At 42.1% G+C, this 15,489-nt stretch overlaps 1 protein-coding gene across 1 annotated transcript in view; it reads left to right on the forward strand.

Annotated features, from left to right (window-relative positions):
• The window catches only part of VWA3B (von Willebrand factor A domain containing 3B), a 431,643-nt gene that overhangs the window by 68,053 nt on the left and 348,101 nt on the right, over nt 1-15,489 (forward strand). The window contains exons 4-6 of the mRNA XM_042783482.1: nt 5,714-5,720; nt 7,954-8,123; nt 11,461-11,576. Coding sequence (XP_042639416.1) covers nt 5,714-5,720; nt 7,954-8,123; nt 11,461-11,576 — 293 coding nt within the window. The remainder of the gene's footprint in view (nt 1-5,713; nt 5,721-7,953; nt 8,124-11,460; nt 11,577-15,489) is intronic.

The following is a 15,489-nucleotide window of genomic DNA, read 5'->3' on the forward strand; positions in this document are numbered from 1 at the left end:
ACAGCAGTTCACATACACTTTGTCTCATGACGTTGACTACATTTACCACAATGCACCAGCTCCCCTCCCACTTCAAGGGGCTTTACTTTTGCCTTCAGCCACGTCCCCCTGCCTAGAGGGCACCTGTATTTCTACTTGCGTTCTCTCATCTTCTCATCCATCCATTTGATAGAAAGAATGTTTAGTTGTTTGTTTTTTAAAATCATAGTCACTGGAAGACTGAGTGGGTGAATGAGAGGCAAACTCATGATTCCATAAGAGGCCTTCACTGCTGGATAATAAGCTGAAGGACTGACCACATCAGTCTGTGAACCTGTCGTTTCATGTGTTTCCTTTCAGTGTTTCAGACAGCAATCAAAGGTTTTCTTTTTCATGGCCTACTGCCTAGCAAGAGCCAGAACACTGAAGGAATGGAAATGGAATAATGTTGATATTCTTAGGGCTGGGGACTAGATATGGATTCAAAGGATTCCCATCCTGAAGCTCCCGCATAGATTAGAGTTTTTTCATTTGAAGGGAAGTTGTCTGCATGGGACAAGGCAAGTGAATTTGCTGAGCCTTGAATGACCCTGGTGAGGATGGTGGGTGAGTACAGAGACCCTAAATCTCGGGAGGTCAGAAAGTCAGTGGTGGTCAAGGACATTAGGAGGACTCTGAGACATGAGCAAAGTCAATACCATGGGAAGCAGTAACCACCATGAGAAGGATCAGAACATCAAAATGGGATGAACCAGGATACAGCTGCCACAGGAACAGGGGATATCTGGAAGTTAGATTCTCAAGATCTACAGTTGGTCAAAACTGTTGTTGTTAGATGCTGTCAAGTTGCCTCTGACTCATAGTGACCTTATGTACAACAGAACGAAGCACTGCCTGGTCCTGTGGCAGCCTCATGATCCTTGCTGTACCTTAGCCCATCATTGCGGTCACTGTGTCAATCCATCTCATTGAAGACCTTCCCCTTTTTTGTTGACCCTCTTCTTTACCAAGCATGATATCATTCTCCAGAGAATGGTCCCTTCTGACAACGTGACCAGAGTAAGTGAGATGAAGTCTGGCCATTCTCGCTTCCAAAGAGCATTCTGGCTCCACTTCTTTCAGGACAGATTTGTTAGTTCTTTTAGCCATCCATGGTACTTTCAGTATTCTTTGTCAACAACCCAAAAGTATCACCTCTTTTCTGATCTTCCTTATTCACTGTCCAGCTCTCACATACTTTTGAGGCAATTGAAAATACCGTGGCTTGGGTCAGGTGCACCTTAACCTTCAAGGAGACATCTTTGCTCTTCAACACTTGAAAGAGGTCTTTTCCAGCAGATTTGCCCAATGAAATATGTCATCTGATATCTTGACTGCTGCTCCATTCATGTTGATTATAGAACCAAGTAATATGAAGTCTGACAATTTCAATCTTCTCCATTTATCGTGATGCTGCTTATTGGTCCAGTTGTGAGGATTTTTGTTTTCTTTATATTGAAGTGTAATCCATACTGTTATGTTGTCCACGTATCACAAGTTGTTAATGAGTCTTCCTCCAATCCTGATGCCACTTTCTTCTTCATATAGTCCAGCTTCTCAGATTATTTGTTTAGCATACAGATTGAATAAGTATGGTAAAAGAATACAACCCTGCCACATTCCCTTCCTGATTTTAAACCATGCAGTGTCCTCTTGTTCTGTTCGAGCAACAGCCTCCTGGTCTATGTACAGGTTCCTCCTTAGTACAGTTAAGTGTTCTGTAATTACCATTCTTCTTAATATTATCCATAATTTGTTATGATCCACACAATCAAATGCTTTAACATAATCAATAGAACACAAGTAAACATGTTTCTGGTATTCTTTCCTTTCAGCCAAGACATCAGCAATGATGTCCTTCATTCCATGTCCCCTTCTGAATCCAGCTTGCATTTCTGAAAGTTCTCTGTCAATATACTACTGCAACCATTTTTGAGTTATCAAATTATTATTGGATTTTACTTGTGTGTGATATTAACTTGTTTGATATTGTTTGATAATTTCCACATTCTATGGGATCACCTTTCTTTGGAATGGGTATAAACATGGATCTCTTCCAGTCATTTGGCCAGGTAGCTGTCTTCCAAATGTCTTGGCATAGCCTAGTGAGTGCATCCAGTAGGGCATCCATTTGTTGAAACATCTCAATGGGTATTCCATCAATTCCTGGAGCCTTGGTTTTTTTTTTTTTTTGTTTTTTTTTTTTTTTGTTTTTTTCTCCCAATTCCTTCAGTGCACCTTTGACTTATTCCTTCATTGCCATTGGTTCTTTATCATATGCAACCTCCTGAAATGGATGAACATCGACCAATTCTTTTTGGTACTGTGACTCTGTGTATTCTTTCCATCTTCTTTTGAAGTTTCCTGCATCATTCAATATTTTTCTGATAGAGTCTTTCAGTATTACAACTCGAGGCTTAAATTCTTCCTCAGTTCTTTCAGCTTGAGAAATTCTGAGCATATTCTTCCCTTTTGGTTTTCTAACTCCAGGTATTTGCACATTTCATTATTATAATTGACTTTGTCTTCTTGAGCTGTTCTTTGAAATATTCTATTCAGCTCTTTTATCTTGTCGATTCTTCCATTTGCTTTAGCTACTCTCCATTCAGGGGCAAGTTTCAGAATCTCTTCTGACATCCATTGTGGTCTTTTCTTTCTGTCCTGTCTTTTTAATGACTTTTTGCTTTCTTCATGGATGGTGTTCTTGATGTTATTCCACAATTCCTCCGGTTTTCAGTCATTAGTGTTCAATGCATCAAATCTATTATTTAGATGGTCTCTAAATTCAAGAGGGATTTAGGTCATACATTGGCTCTTGTGGACTTGTTTTAGTTGTCTTTAGCTTCAACTTGAACTTGCATATGAGCAGTCGATGGTCTGTTCCACAATCAGCTCCTGGCCTTGTTTTGGCTGAAGATAGTGAGCTTCTCCATCATCTCTTTCCACAGATGTAGTCAATCCAATTCCTATGTACTCTATCTGGTGAACTCCACATATATAGCTGCCATTTATGTTGTTGAAAAAAGGTATTGAAATGAATAAGTTGTTGGTCTTGCAAAATTCTGTCATGTGATCTGCAGTGTTATTTGTACCACCAAGGCCATATTTTCAAACTACTGTGATTCTTCTTTGTTTCCAGTTTTTTCATTCCAATCACCAGTGATAATCAACACATCTACATTGCATGTTAGGTCAATTTCAGACTGCAGAAGTTGATAAAAATCTTCAATTTCCTGATCATTGTCTTTGGTGATTGGTATGTAAATTTTAATAATAGTAGTATTAACTGGTATTCCTTGTAGGCATATGGCTATTTTTCTGGTTACCTGGTGCCACTCTGACAAGAATACCACAAATGGGATGGCCTTAACAAGCAGGAGTTTATTCTTACAATTTGGAGCCTTTAAGTCCAAGTTCAAAGTGCCAGGCACTAGGGGCTGGGTGAAAGCCCCTCAACCTTGGGGTCCAGCTCTGCTTCCTGCTCCTGGCCCACTGGAGCTAGAGGCATTTCTTCACTCAGACAGCTGCTGGCTGCTGAGGCTGAGAAGCCCCAAGGTTACAAGTAAAAAGGCACAGTCCCGATGTTACCAAACCACATGGCAGGCCATTAACTTAAGTCCATTGTAAGTCCCAAGGTCAGCAGAGCATAGCAGGCTGCTGAGCAATGACGTGGCTACATGCAGGGTCCAAGTGTGCCATAGGCTAGAGACCATTCTCAAAACTTCTCATATACAGGAAGCAGACCACATCCCAAAGGCAGCTACTCAGCTGCTTGTGGTAGATCCCACCATGGAGTTGATTGCCAGTCTCATCATGGGGAATAACCACCACCAGCTTCCCAGCCACTCAGCCACGCCCAGCCAAGTTGACACACAAACATAGCTACCACAGCTATTATCCTATCACTGACAGCATTGTACTTCAGGATAGATCTTTATACATTCTTTGTGATGATGAATGCCATGCCATTCCTCTTCAATTTCTCATTCCTGACATAGTAGATCATAAGATTGTCTGATTCAAAATGGCCAAAACCAGTCCATTTCAGCTCACTAATGCCTAGAATATTGATCTTTATGCGTTCCATTTCATTTTTGACAACTTATAATTTTGCTACATTCATAACTTTGCACATTCCATGTTCTCATTATTAATGGATGTTTGCAGCTCTTTCTTCCAATTTTGAGTCATACCCCATCAGCAAATGGAGGTCCTGAAACCTTTACTCAATCCACATCATTTGAGGTCAGCTCTACTCTGAGGAGGCAGCTCTTCCTCAGTCATATTTTGTGTGCCTTGTGACCTGAGGGGCTTATCTTCTGGCACTATATTGGTCAATGTTTCAGACTATCCATAAAGTTTTCCAGTAATATATCAGACAGTGTTTCATCACTATTCATAAGGTTTTCACTGGCCAATTCTTTGAGAAGTGAGTGGCCTCTTCTTCTGAGTCTTTCTTCATCTGGAAGCTCCTCTGAAACCTGTTCACCATGGGTAATCCTGCTGTCATTTGAAACACTGGTGGCATAGCCTCCAGCCTCACAGCAACATTCAAGCCACCACAGTACAACAAACTGACAGACAAGTTTGTCCCCCTTTGTTGTTCCAAACTGCTCTGCTCATTTCATGGTCTCCTTCAGCTGTTCCAAACCACCTCCCTCCCTTATTCAAGGTAAAAACATTTCTGCAAGAGAATTTCAGACTCCTAAGTTCCTGCCAGTATTGACTACTGCAGTGTTTAAAATTGTATGAGGAATAAGACAGAATTTTGCTAGACCTCTAGTTGTTCTTATGGTTACTTTCATTTTTGCTCACTTGAAGAGTGAAGTTTTTTTATACTTGGAGGCCTTAGGGATGAGGGAAGCACTTCTGGCAGGCTGGAGCAGAGGGCACTCTGAGTAGAGACAGCTACTCCTAATTTAGTTCTTCCTTTTTCCCAGACTTCTGAATGTGAGGATGTTAAGAACTTGTCAGTCTGGTAGAATGCAGGCACCAATGTGAAGCTGTAAAACAAATGACCTAGATATGACTAGAAGTTTATTACAGAATCATACATTTCAAATGAAAACATGAAAGCTTCATTATATTTTATGTAATAAGAAGTGACAAGAGTTTTTGACTCACTCCAAAAAAGCTGAATGGTACCTCAATATTTTCCAGTAATTGGAAGTACTGTTTTAGCAAATTCAGCAGAAATCAGCATTTAGGGAAATGATGGTCACTGAGGTAGCTGCTCCTGGGCTAGATGCTACTTCTTATCCTCAGGACTAGCCCTTGCCCTCAAGGAGCTCAGAGTTACCTACAATCTTGTTAGAGAGTGAGGATTCTCACCAAGATAAGTCATACAACCTCCTGGGCTCAACTTTTGGTCAGCAGAGCCAATATTAGGAGGCAGGAGCCTGCACCTTTGGATAGTGGAGGAGCCAAGGAAGTAAAAGCAGTGCCTTCCTTTGACACCTTCTGTCTGTCCAGTGATCTTACTTTCATAGTCCTGGGGTTCATGTTCCCTTCTTATAGGTGACCAGCCTTTCATGATGAGCCACCATAGTGGAGTGGTTGAAAGTAAGCACAGAAGTTCATGGGCTCAGGCAGCCTGGCTTTACTAATAATTGTGAGACCAAGTCAGCTCACTTTTTCCAGTCTTAGTTTCTTCATCTGTAAACTGGGCATGATAACACTAACTTATATTCCACAGGATTGTTGTGAGTATTGAATAAAATAATTTATGTTAGCACATCATCCCAAATAGCAGTTAGTTGCAAAGCCATTTCTCCTTAGCTGTAAAAGCATATTGCCAGTTTTGAGGGGATAGGGATAGGTATCTTATTTATCTTCCTCTCTGATTTTCTATATGTCCTTAGGTGAGCAGAAAAGAGGGGCAGAAAGGCAATGTGCAGAAAGTGAGAGTGGAATAGGTGGTCCCATGTCCCAGGAAATCTGCATCACAGATAATGGAGAGTGAACTGAAAACATATTTTAAATCCATTCAAGAGGATTTGAAACTGAGTAATGAACTTAATGAATAGTGAATAACCTCATAGCATTAGTAAAGAAAAGGAAATTTTGACTCACTGCTGTGGCAGCAACTTTTAATTTGATGAAATCTCGAGGTAAAAACATTTCTGCAAAAGGATTTCAGACTCTTGAGTTACTGCCAGAGCAAAGAAGCTGAATTTGCATGACGGGCAGCAGAGATGCATGGGATTGGAAGCTGCTGACAGCCCACCTGGCGATATTTATCTTCACCTCTCTATTGATTTCCTATACTCCAGAATATATTCCTTGTGTCTATTCCCTCGTCTCAGACCATGTGTGATTTTAGATCCTTATGAGAGGATGAACCTGTTGTCATAGTGGATTGGGCACTGACACAGCTTGGAAAACTCTAATTAATTAAAGTATATCTAAGTAGGAGCCTATTTAATACATCTTACACAATGTAATGTTGAGCACCAGGAAAAGAATGAAATAGAATGCATTTGCTAGAAGAATAATAAAAAATGCAACTTTCCTATTAACTGCCTAAGAAGTAGTCTGGAGAATATGATCTCTCCATTCAGTATTTTTCTTTTGCCTCTCAGGTGACTGGCTGAAAGCAATTTAAGAAATTTATGACATTCCTCTGTCTTTACCTCTTTATAGGTATTATATACCTATACACGGGGGCTCTGGTAGGTAGTGCCTAAGGCACTGGACTGCTAACCAGAAGGCTGGCCGTTCAAACCCACCAGCCACTCCTCGGAAGGAAGATGGGGCAATCTACTTCCATAGTGATACTGTCTCAGAAACCCAAGGAAGGGTCGCTATGAGTTGGGTCCGACTTGACGGCACATAACAACAACAACATACCTACACACACACAGACACACCATTTGCTCCAAGTTATAGAACTTATTAGTGACAAGAGAGATAAGCACTGTTGTTGTTGTTGTTGTTATGTGCCATCGAGTCAAACCCGACTCATAGCGACCCCTCCTTGGGTTTCCAAGGCAGTATTGCTACGGAAGTAGGATTGCCCAACCTTCCTTCTGAGGAGTGGCTGGTGGGTTTGAACCGCCAGCCGTCTGGTTAGCAGGCAAGTGTCTTAGCCACTATGCTACCAGAGCTCCCTAGAGATAAGCACTATGGAAGGGAAATTCCTGGGAAAGAGCTGTGTAGCTGTGGTTCAGGATGGGACCATTGTTACTGGGGGCCCTCTTGAATGGATTTTACATCTCTCTAAATTAATGAAAGAGCACTTCTTTGGGATTGTCACCTACCTGGGTGAGGTATGCATCTCCCAGAGTGGCTGATTTAAGGGTACAGTTGGGGTTGTGAGGCTCCTGGCACAAGAGTTCATTCTCCCATTTCTCTCATGGTCTGGCACAGGGGTGGATGGGCCTGGCTCCCAACCTGCTGTGTGAAGTCAGCACAGCTCTCACCTCCCCAGACATGTCTTTCCTCACTGGTGAAATGAGAACAGAGAATGAACCAACTGGGACTATGCCCTCCTTCCCACATTCTAGCTCCCTGAGGAGGGATGAGTTTGCAGTGTAGGATTCTGGCACTGCCACAGGAGGTGACTAATAAACTTCCTGTGCACAGTAGCTATGCCAACACTTCCTCAGGTAGTTGACTTGAAAATAGCCACTCCTGACTTGTATAATGTGTTTGTAGGCTCAGGGGAAGCTATTCTCCAAAACTGCCAACCATACTCTTCCCATGCAATACCCGAGACGGTAGCCACTGCCAATAGATCTTGGCACTAGGCCTTGAATATCTCATTTCCTGACTTTGGCTCCCAAATGTCCTCATGAAACACTGAGCAGGCTGCTGTTCTTTGTTTTCGTTCATGAAAGAAAAAGAAAAAGATTTGTAGAAAGTGTATTGTATATGAGTCCACTACCAGGCTAGGGTGTGCCAGGGAGATAAACCATTGGTACCACTGTTTTGCAGATTGAATCCATTTACTACTTTGTGGTGGGGGACATTCCTGAGGAATCCAAGGAGCTACTCCTTCAGAAGGCTTTGGAGATCCCGTATCCAGTCTGCACAGTGTCCTTCAATGCCAGAGGAGAAGGCACTATAGCTTTTTTAAAGGATCTGAGTGCCCAGAGCCACAGCAGGTAGGCAGAAAACGTACTTGTGGTGACGGTGAGTCCCTGCCTCCATGAAAACAGCAGTGAGTGGGCCTTGGATTCTTTATGGTCTTTCTAATCAATGTGTTGCTGTTTTCTTCCCCTTTCCAGTACATTCTTTAGTCTCAATGCACCTCTCCTTTCTTCTCTCTCTGTGTGAGTTTAGGTCCCTTGTAGAAAGAGCCCAGATAGTTATATGAGGAGAATTACCCAGTCCTTTCCTAAGTTAAGGAGCTCTGATGGCGTAGTGCCTAAGGCATTTGACTGCTGACCAGGAGGCTGGTGGTTGAAACCCACCAGCCACTCCTCGGAAGGAAGATTGGACAATCTACTTCTGTAGTGATAACCCTTGGAAACCCAAGGAAGGGTTGCTATGAGTCGGATCCAACTCCATGGCAGTGGGTTTGGGTTTTTGGTTTTCTTATGTTAGGAGCTCTGGTGGTGTAGTGCCTAAGGCATTTGACTGTTAACTAGAGGGCTGGAGGTTCAAACCCACCAGCCACTCCTTGGAAGGAAGATTGAGTAATCTACTTCCATAGTGATACCGTCTCGGAAACCCAAGGAGGGAACACTATGAGTCAGATCCGAGTCAATGGCAGTGAGTTTTGTTTTGTTTTTTTGGTTTCCTAAGTTAGCCTATCTGAAATGGGTACAGTGCTGCCCTTGAACACTTTGTGCTCAAATGTAAGTGTGTATCATAGCAGGGGAGCTTGTCTTAAAGACTGATACCACATATAGAGATGAGGATCAAGAATATGCATTTTAGTTCTTTTATTTATTTATTTATTTTATTTATTGTGATTTGGGTGAAGATTTACAGAACAAATTCACTTTCCATACAGCAGTTCACATATACTTTGTCTCATGTCATTGACCACAGTTTACCACAATGCAACAGCTCCCCTCCCACTTCCTCCCCATAGTTACCACTTCACAGTGTCCATCCCTCCATACTCTCCTGCCCCCTGAGCTGTCTCCCTGTGCATAAGCAGCCCTTCCTTCTCCCATGATTGTTCTTTCCAGGGCGTGTGTCTACTTGAGGTAAATGTTTAACTCACTTTGTTTGGCTGGAAACCACAGGTGTGGGTTCAATTCCAGACCTGAAGGACAGCTAGGGGCCATAGTCTCAGTGGTTCCACCAGGCTCTATTGGACCAGCAAACGTGGTCCCAACCATCTTTTTTTTTTTTTTCCCCTCCAAATGATTTTGAGTTTTGTTCTACATTGTTCTCCCTCTCTATCCAGGATCTCCTACATCCCTTCCAAGTGGATGACAGTGGTAGCCAGGGCATTTTAGTTCTTTAGTCTGCAGAACTGTCTAGGAAGCTTGTATAAAATGCAGATTCCATGGCCACAGCCCCCAAGATTCTGGTTTTCAGGGTCTGAAGAGGGCTCAAGAATCTGTATTTTCAACAGAACCTCTGGTAATTCTGAGGATCTTTGCTCCAGCTGCTTTTAAAGCACTTTGAAATCTTTTAACATCAGGTACATGGCTTCAATTCTGGATTCCCTGAGCACTCCCAAATACACAAAGGGCTCACTTCCCCACCTTTGCTACTGGAGAGAGAAAAAAGTAACTGGCAGAGCCACTTCTCTTCCTTGAACCTTTGCTTAACCTGGGCAGCACTTTGTCTGGGCTGGCTAAATTACCCTGGGAGCAATTTGACACAGGAGAAAGTACAGTTCTGCTGTTGGCTTTAAAGCAGGGCACTGCAGCATGGTGGGGATTTGCAGAGAGGACAAGGTGTACACAGGCACTGAGCTCTGGCAAGCGCGCTGACCCCATGACCATTGTGCTTCTGCCCTGTTCCGCTCGCTGCCAGACCCACAATTTCTCTCAGTGCACTTTCTGCTGTTGAGCTGCAGCTGAAATACAGTTGTTAGTAAACTGTAACACCATGTTCAGAGTCTCAGCTTTCTGCTTCAGCCTAGTGACCCTCCAAGCATACTCTGGCTCACCCTGTGCCCCAGGCTGTGTCTGGGCAGAACCAGCAGACCTCAGGCACTGTGCTGTATTCTGTGGACTCTCCAAAGAGCCTGTCTTAATGTTCATTTACTGTACAAGTGAGGCTCTGTCATCAGCCAGAGTAAATTTCTGTCTTGTTATGTTTTCTAATTTGAGAACAGATCAGAAAGTGGAAAGTTCTGGGTACCACAGTCCTTGGCACTCAAGGTGTGGGACCTGCCAGGACAAAAGTCAACCATCTCCCCTCCTTGCCTTGCAAAGAGGTCACAGGAGAAAGGAAGCTCTGCAGGAGGCAGGCACACATAGCAAGATTAAGAAGCTGTCAGTCTAATGAGAGGTGGTTGGAAAAAGGCTGAGTTGTTCATTGCCATCAAGTCATCATCCTAGTCTTGTCTCAGTCCTTTAGAAATAGATAGGACCGGGGCTTTCCATGGTCCAATCAAGATCCCCTGACCTCTCTCCCCAAGTCTGTCCATCTGCCCTTCCCAGCTTGTGTTTCAGATCTCTTTGTGTTGAATGAATGGCAACAGGCAGATGTGGAACTCTTGGGTGGTTGGAGGAACATTACTCAGAGATGTCACCTGCGAATCTGAAAGAAATCCGCTGCTATTATTGACTTTTTGGATTCCAGATAATTGGCTTTCAGGGTGCACCTGAGCCCATTACCCTATATGTTACACCATCCTTCTCAAGCTTTAAAGTGTACATGGATCTCCTGGGGAGCTTGTTAAAGTGCATCTTCTGATTCAGCAGATCTAGGGTGGGGCCTGAGAATTTGCATTCCTGACCTGCTTCCAGGTGATGCTGCTGCTGCTGCTCCTTGTAACACACTTTGAGTAGTGAGATCCTAACAACTAGCCTACATATGAATTATTTTAATTAATGCTTGAGATTAGATCCTGGTGAAATTTGTGTTTGTTGAATTAAAGTTGACCGAAGCCCTTCAGCAATAGTTAAGTTAGCGAATGGTGCCTGGGCTGCAAATTTTCAATATACTGAACCCACAGAGCAAATGGACTGCTGGGCCCCTTCATTAGACTCTTGGCTTGTCAAAACTATATTAACATGAGGGAACCCTGAGAACAAAAGAATAAATATAAGCACAGTCTATCATTTTTTTCAAGGATCAATAAATACTATTTGAGCTAATTACTCTCTAATGAAGAGCCATCAGTTATAATCCCAAACCACTCACAATTTCCTTGTACTCTCTGTCTCTTGCTCGTGGGAATTGAAGAGGTATAGGGAAAGCAGTGAACATAACACCACAGAAGAACAAACTTAAAATCCTAGGAGAAATAATAGACATGCACAAATATCATTTTAGTAGCCTAATGTTGAAAATGTCTTCATGTTTCAGATTCCATGCATTTGCTGAGAGAACAGAGTGTGTGGAATTTCCTGCATTGACCCTACAGGATGGTAAAAGTGTAATTACTTGGAATTCAAGGAAACTGAAAGGAAAACTCCCTCCAGGTACCTGGATGCTGAGAGAATAGTGCAGTTTATAACCTTAATAACTTAATATGTTCCATGTCCTTAGGAAATACATTAGTAGGTAGGGACTAACTGTGTCATTTGTATTATTTATATAGAATAAAGGAATAGTTAATGGCTGTCAATTAATTGTGAATTTGTCAGCCTAGCAACCAGAGAAGTGGCCTAAGTGCAATGTTATTTGCTAACTTGGGAACTTTCTGGAGACGTGACCCTGGGCATGTCAAGGCATGTCTTTGCAAGAGAGAGCTGTTCTGCTGCATAGGTTGGCTGGAGGACTGCAGTGACGCCTACATTCTAGTGGGGCCTTCTACTGCTCTTCTTCCTCAGAGAAAGCAGTAATTGTGGGATTGGGATGTCCCTTATGAGGGCCAAGGCCACGGAAGAATATTGAGGTTGAGTGAATCTCACCTGTCATCCAAGGAATGTGGTCAGAGTTTAACAGGTACAGAGAATGACATCACAAAAATCAATGAGAAATAGGGTTATGATTTAGATAAACAGTAGTAGAAGGTTATGCAGAACACAAAGTAATCAGTTTCTTTTGGGCTGATGGAATTGCAAAGTGCCAAAGACCCTGAATATATACCACCAGGAAAAGACAAGAAGGAAACCCCTGCTAGATGTTGTGGCACAGTGGACTAGTTGGAAATCTAAGAAAACTCATCCCCACCACCATCCTCCTATTTATTTTAGTTATCAAACAGATTTCTAGCTTCAGTATGAGACAGGAACTGTTAGGGAATAAGGGAGTATACATCTGTTTAAAAGATTCCTCTGTTTACGTAAGTGGTGTAGTAAAGGCTCCCAGGGGAAGGTATGAGCTGGTATGTAGGAGGCAGTTAGGTTACTAGTCTAGGTTGTCAAGTGGAGATAAAGACAGAGGGTAGAGTCAACAAAGCCTATTTGGACATGCTTTGTGGATTCAGATTCTTAATGCCCCAAAGAAGAGGAAGGACACAAGTTCTGGTGGAGCTAACTAGGGACTATTATTGCTTTAGGTAATTAATACCTTTTGAAGTAGACATCAGTAAATTTGAGTAAATGTCAGTTGATAAGCAAGATTGCTAGTAGTCTAAGAAAAGTACTAATTCATTATATATGCCCACTTAAAGTAATCTACAAGGTTAAACTTAGTGGACAATGGTTCAGTTAGGGTAAAGACTGGAATTGTGAGATACCACCCGCTTCCCAAGGTGTACCAATTACTGTAAAATGGGGTTTAATTTTGACCTATGTATCTCTTGGATATAAAGGGAAATATATCCAGCTACATAGGTTTCATTTTTAGCAACTACCATCCTCCTAGCCCTGTGAAGCATACAAATTAAATTACGGATAAAAACATTTTCTTTAAAAATGCTTGGAGCATGGCTTACCATTCTAATGTCATTTCAGTGATCACATCTTCTGCATTTTTGGAGAGAGTCCTGAACTTAAATATGCAATCTTGTCTCTTCTGTCCATCATAATGCCCCAGAAATGCCAACATTTGAAAGCCTACCTCTTCTACTCAAAAACTTCCCAGAAATCCTTGACAACCTATTTTGGTGTGGAAAACTTGTGGTTTCTAACCTCACTGGCCCTCAGAGGTGGTTATTTAAACTTGTTTGTGATCAGTTCCCTCTCGCAATCACTGCATCATCTGTTTCAAGCACTTATCAGTACCATTTTCCTCAGGCCTCCCTTAACTCTCCTTAGGAGATTAGTGTGTGCCTCCTCTTGGAAAATGGAGTATCAGGTAAGTGGTTGGAGGAGCATTGTTCAGCTAACATACCTGACAATCAGGAAGAAATTTCCTGCTGTTACTGTCTTGCAGATTCCAGATAATTGACTATCAGGGTGCTAAATCAAACCAAACCCACTGGCATTGAGTAGATTCCAACTCATAGTGACCTCTACTGGGTTCCTGAGGTGGTAAATCTTTAGGGAAGTGGATTGCCCCATCCTCCTTAGCAGTCCAATGCCTTAGGCAATGCAGTACCAGAGCTCCTATCAGGGTACTACTTAGTCTGTTAACCCATTTTCTACATCAGTGTAAAAAGGGACACTAAAACCTCCGTAGTCAAGATAAGTATTTTAATGCAATCTTTAAAAAATAAAAATTAATGCAAAAAATCCATGATGAACAAAATATTAATGTTTTTTAAAAAAGGTAGGCTGAGGAGCTTTGGTGGCATAGTGCCTAAGGCATTTGACTGCTAACCAGAAGGCTGGCGGTTCAAACCCACCAGCCACTGCCCCTAAGGAAGATTGGGCAATCTACTTCTGTAGTGATGCTGCCTCCAAAACTCAAGGAGGGGTTGCTGTGAGTCAGGTCTGACTTGACAGCAATGAGTTTGGTTTTTCAAAGGCTCCAATAGTGCTATGCCAAGCCATATTGGAGCCTGAGGCAAAAGAAAAGTTTTTTTTGTTTTTTTTTTTCCAGATTGTCAAAATAGTTGAGAATATACTGAAAAATGGAAACCTAGGTGTATTGAAATTCACGATGTTACTTTAAGTTTAAATATTTGGAAAATATATTCAGAGCTCTTGCTAAGGTTTAATGTTTATCAACACTTTCAAAGTTACTTTCATTTATTATAACTTACAGCTCTCAAATGAAAATGAGATAAAACAGAAGTATATTTTCAAAATATTTTTTATTGATGAATTTGGTTTCATTAAAATTGGGTAGTAAAATTATAATAAATTATGTTTTAGTATAAATAAAATAGGAGCTCTGGTAGCATAGGGCCTAAGGCACTTGGCTACTAACCAGAAGGCTGGCCATTCAAATCCACCAGCCACTCCTCGGAAGGAAGGTTGGGCAATCTACTTCTGTAGTGATATCGCCTTGACAACCCAAGGAAGGGTCGCTATGAATCGGGTCCAACTCGATGGCACACAACAACAACATAAATAAATAAAATATTTAATCTTAAAATAATGTAAGTTTTAATTACTTCTCAATATTTTTTTCAGTTAATGTTTTGGATAAAAGTTAAACATTAAAAAAATATAATAAAAATATGTACATAGGTTTGCACATTTTTCCCCCTTTGCCTCAGGCTCTGATACTGCTTTCCATAACACTGGTTACTTGGTTTTCTGCACCTTCTAACATCATCATCCCCATTGCTCTTCCACATGCACCCTATTGTTTGTCGTTGTGGTTATGTGCCATGGAGTCAGACCCGACTCATAATGACCCCTCCTTGGGTTTCTGAGGCAGTATCACTACGGAAGTAGATTGCCCAACCTTCCTTCCGAGGAGTGGCTGGTGTGTTGTTTGCCATTTGCCAGCACTTATCCAGTGCTGCTGTAACAGGAATATCACAAGTGGATGGCTTTAACAAACAAATTTCTTCACTTATGGTTTAGGAGGCTAGTCTGAATTCAGGGCACTTGCAATAAGGGAAGTCTTTCTCCGTCTGTCAGCTCTGGGAGAAGGTCCTTGTCTCCTTTTAGCATCCATGGACCCAGCATTCCTTGGAGATCTTCATGTGTCTTGGGATCAGTCTTTTGCTGGGTTTAGGAGGTTCTTAGTTTACGGACCTGGGTCTAAAGGATGTGCTCTACTTCCAGCTCTTCTTTCTTGGTGGTACTGAGTTTCTCTCTCTCTGCTCACTTCTCTCTGTTCTTTTATCTCTTGTAAGGTAAATGATGATGCAGGCCATGCCACAGGAAACCTCCTCTTTCATTAGATCAGGGCTGTGACCTGAGTAAGGGTGTTGCATGCCACTGTAATCTTCTTACAGCTGATTGGCTGATCATATCATGGAGGGTATCTTAGTTATCTAGTGCTGCTGTAACAAACAAATATATTCCAGCCTCTTTGTTGTTGTTGTTGTTATGTGCCGTCGAGTCGGCCCCGACTCATAGTGACCCCTCCTTGGGTTTCCGAGGCAGT

This window comes from Orycteropus afer, unplaced genomic scaffold, assembly GCF_000298275.1.
Source record: "Orycteropus afer afer isolate SDZICR_OR568_19922 unplaced genomic scaffold, OryAfe1.0 scaffold00017, whole genome shotgun sequence".
Lineage (NCBI taxonomy): Eukaryota > Metazoa > Chordata > Mammalia > Tubulidentata > Orycteropodidae > Orycteropus > Orycteropus afer.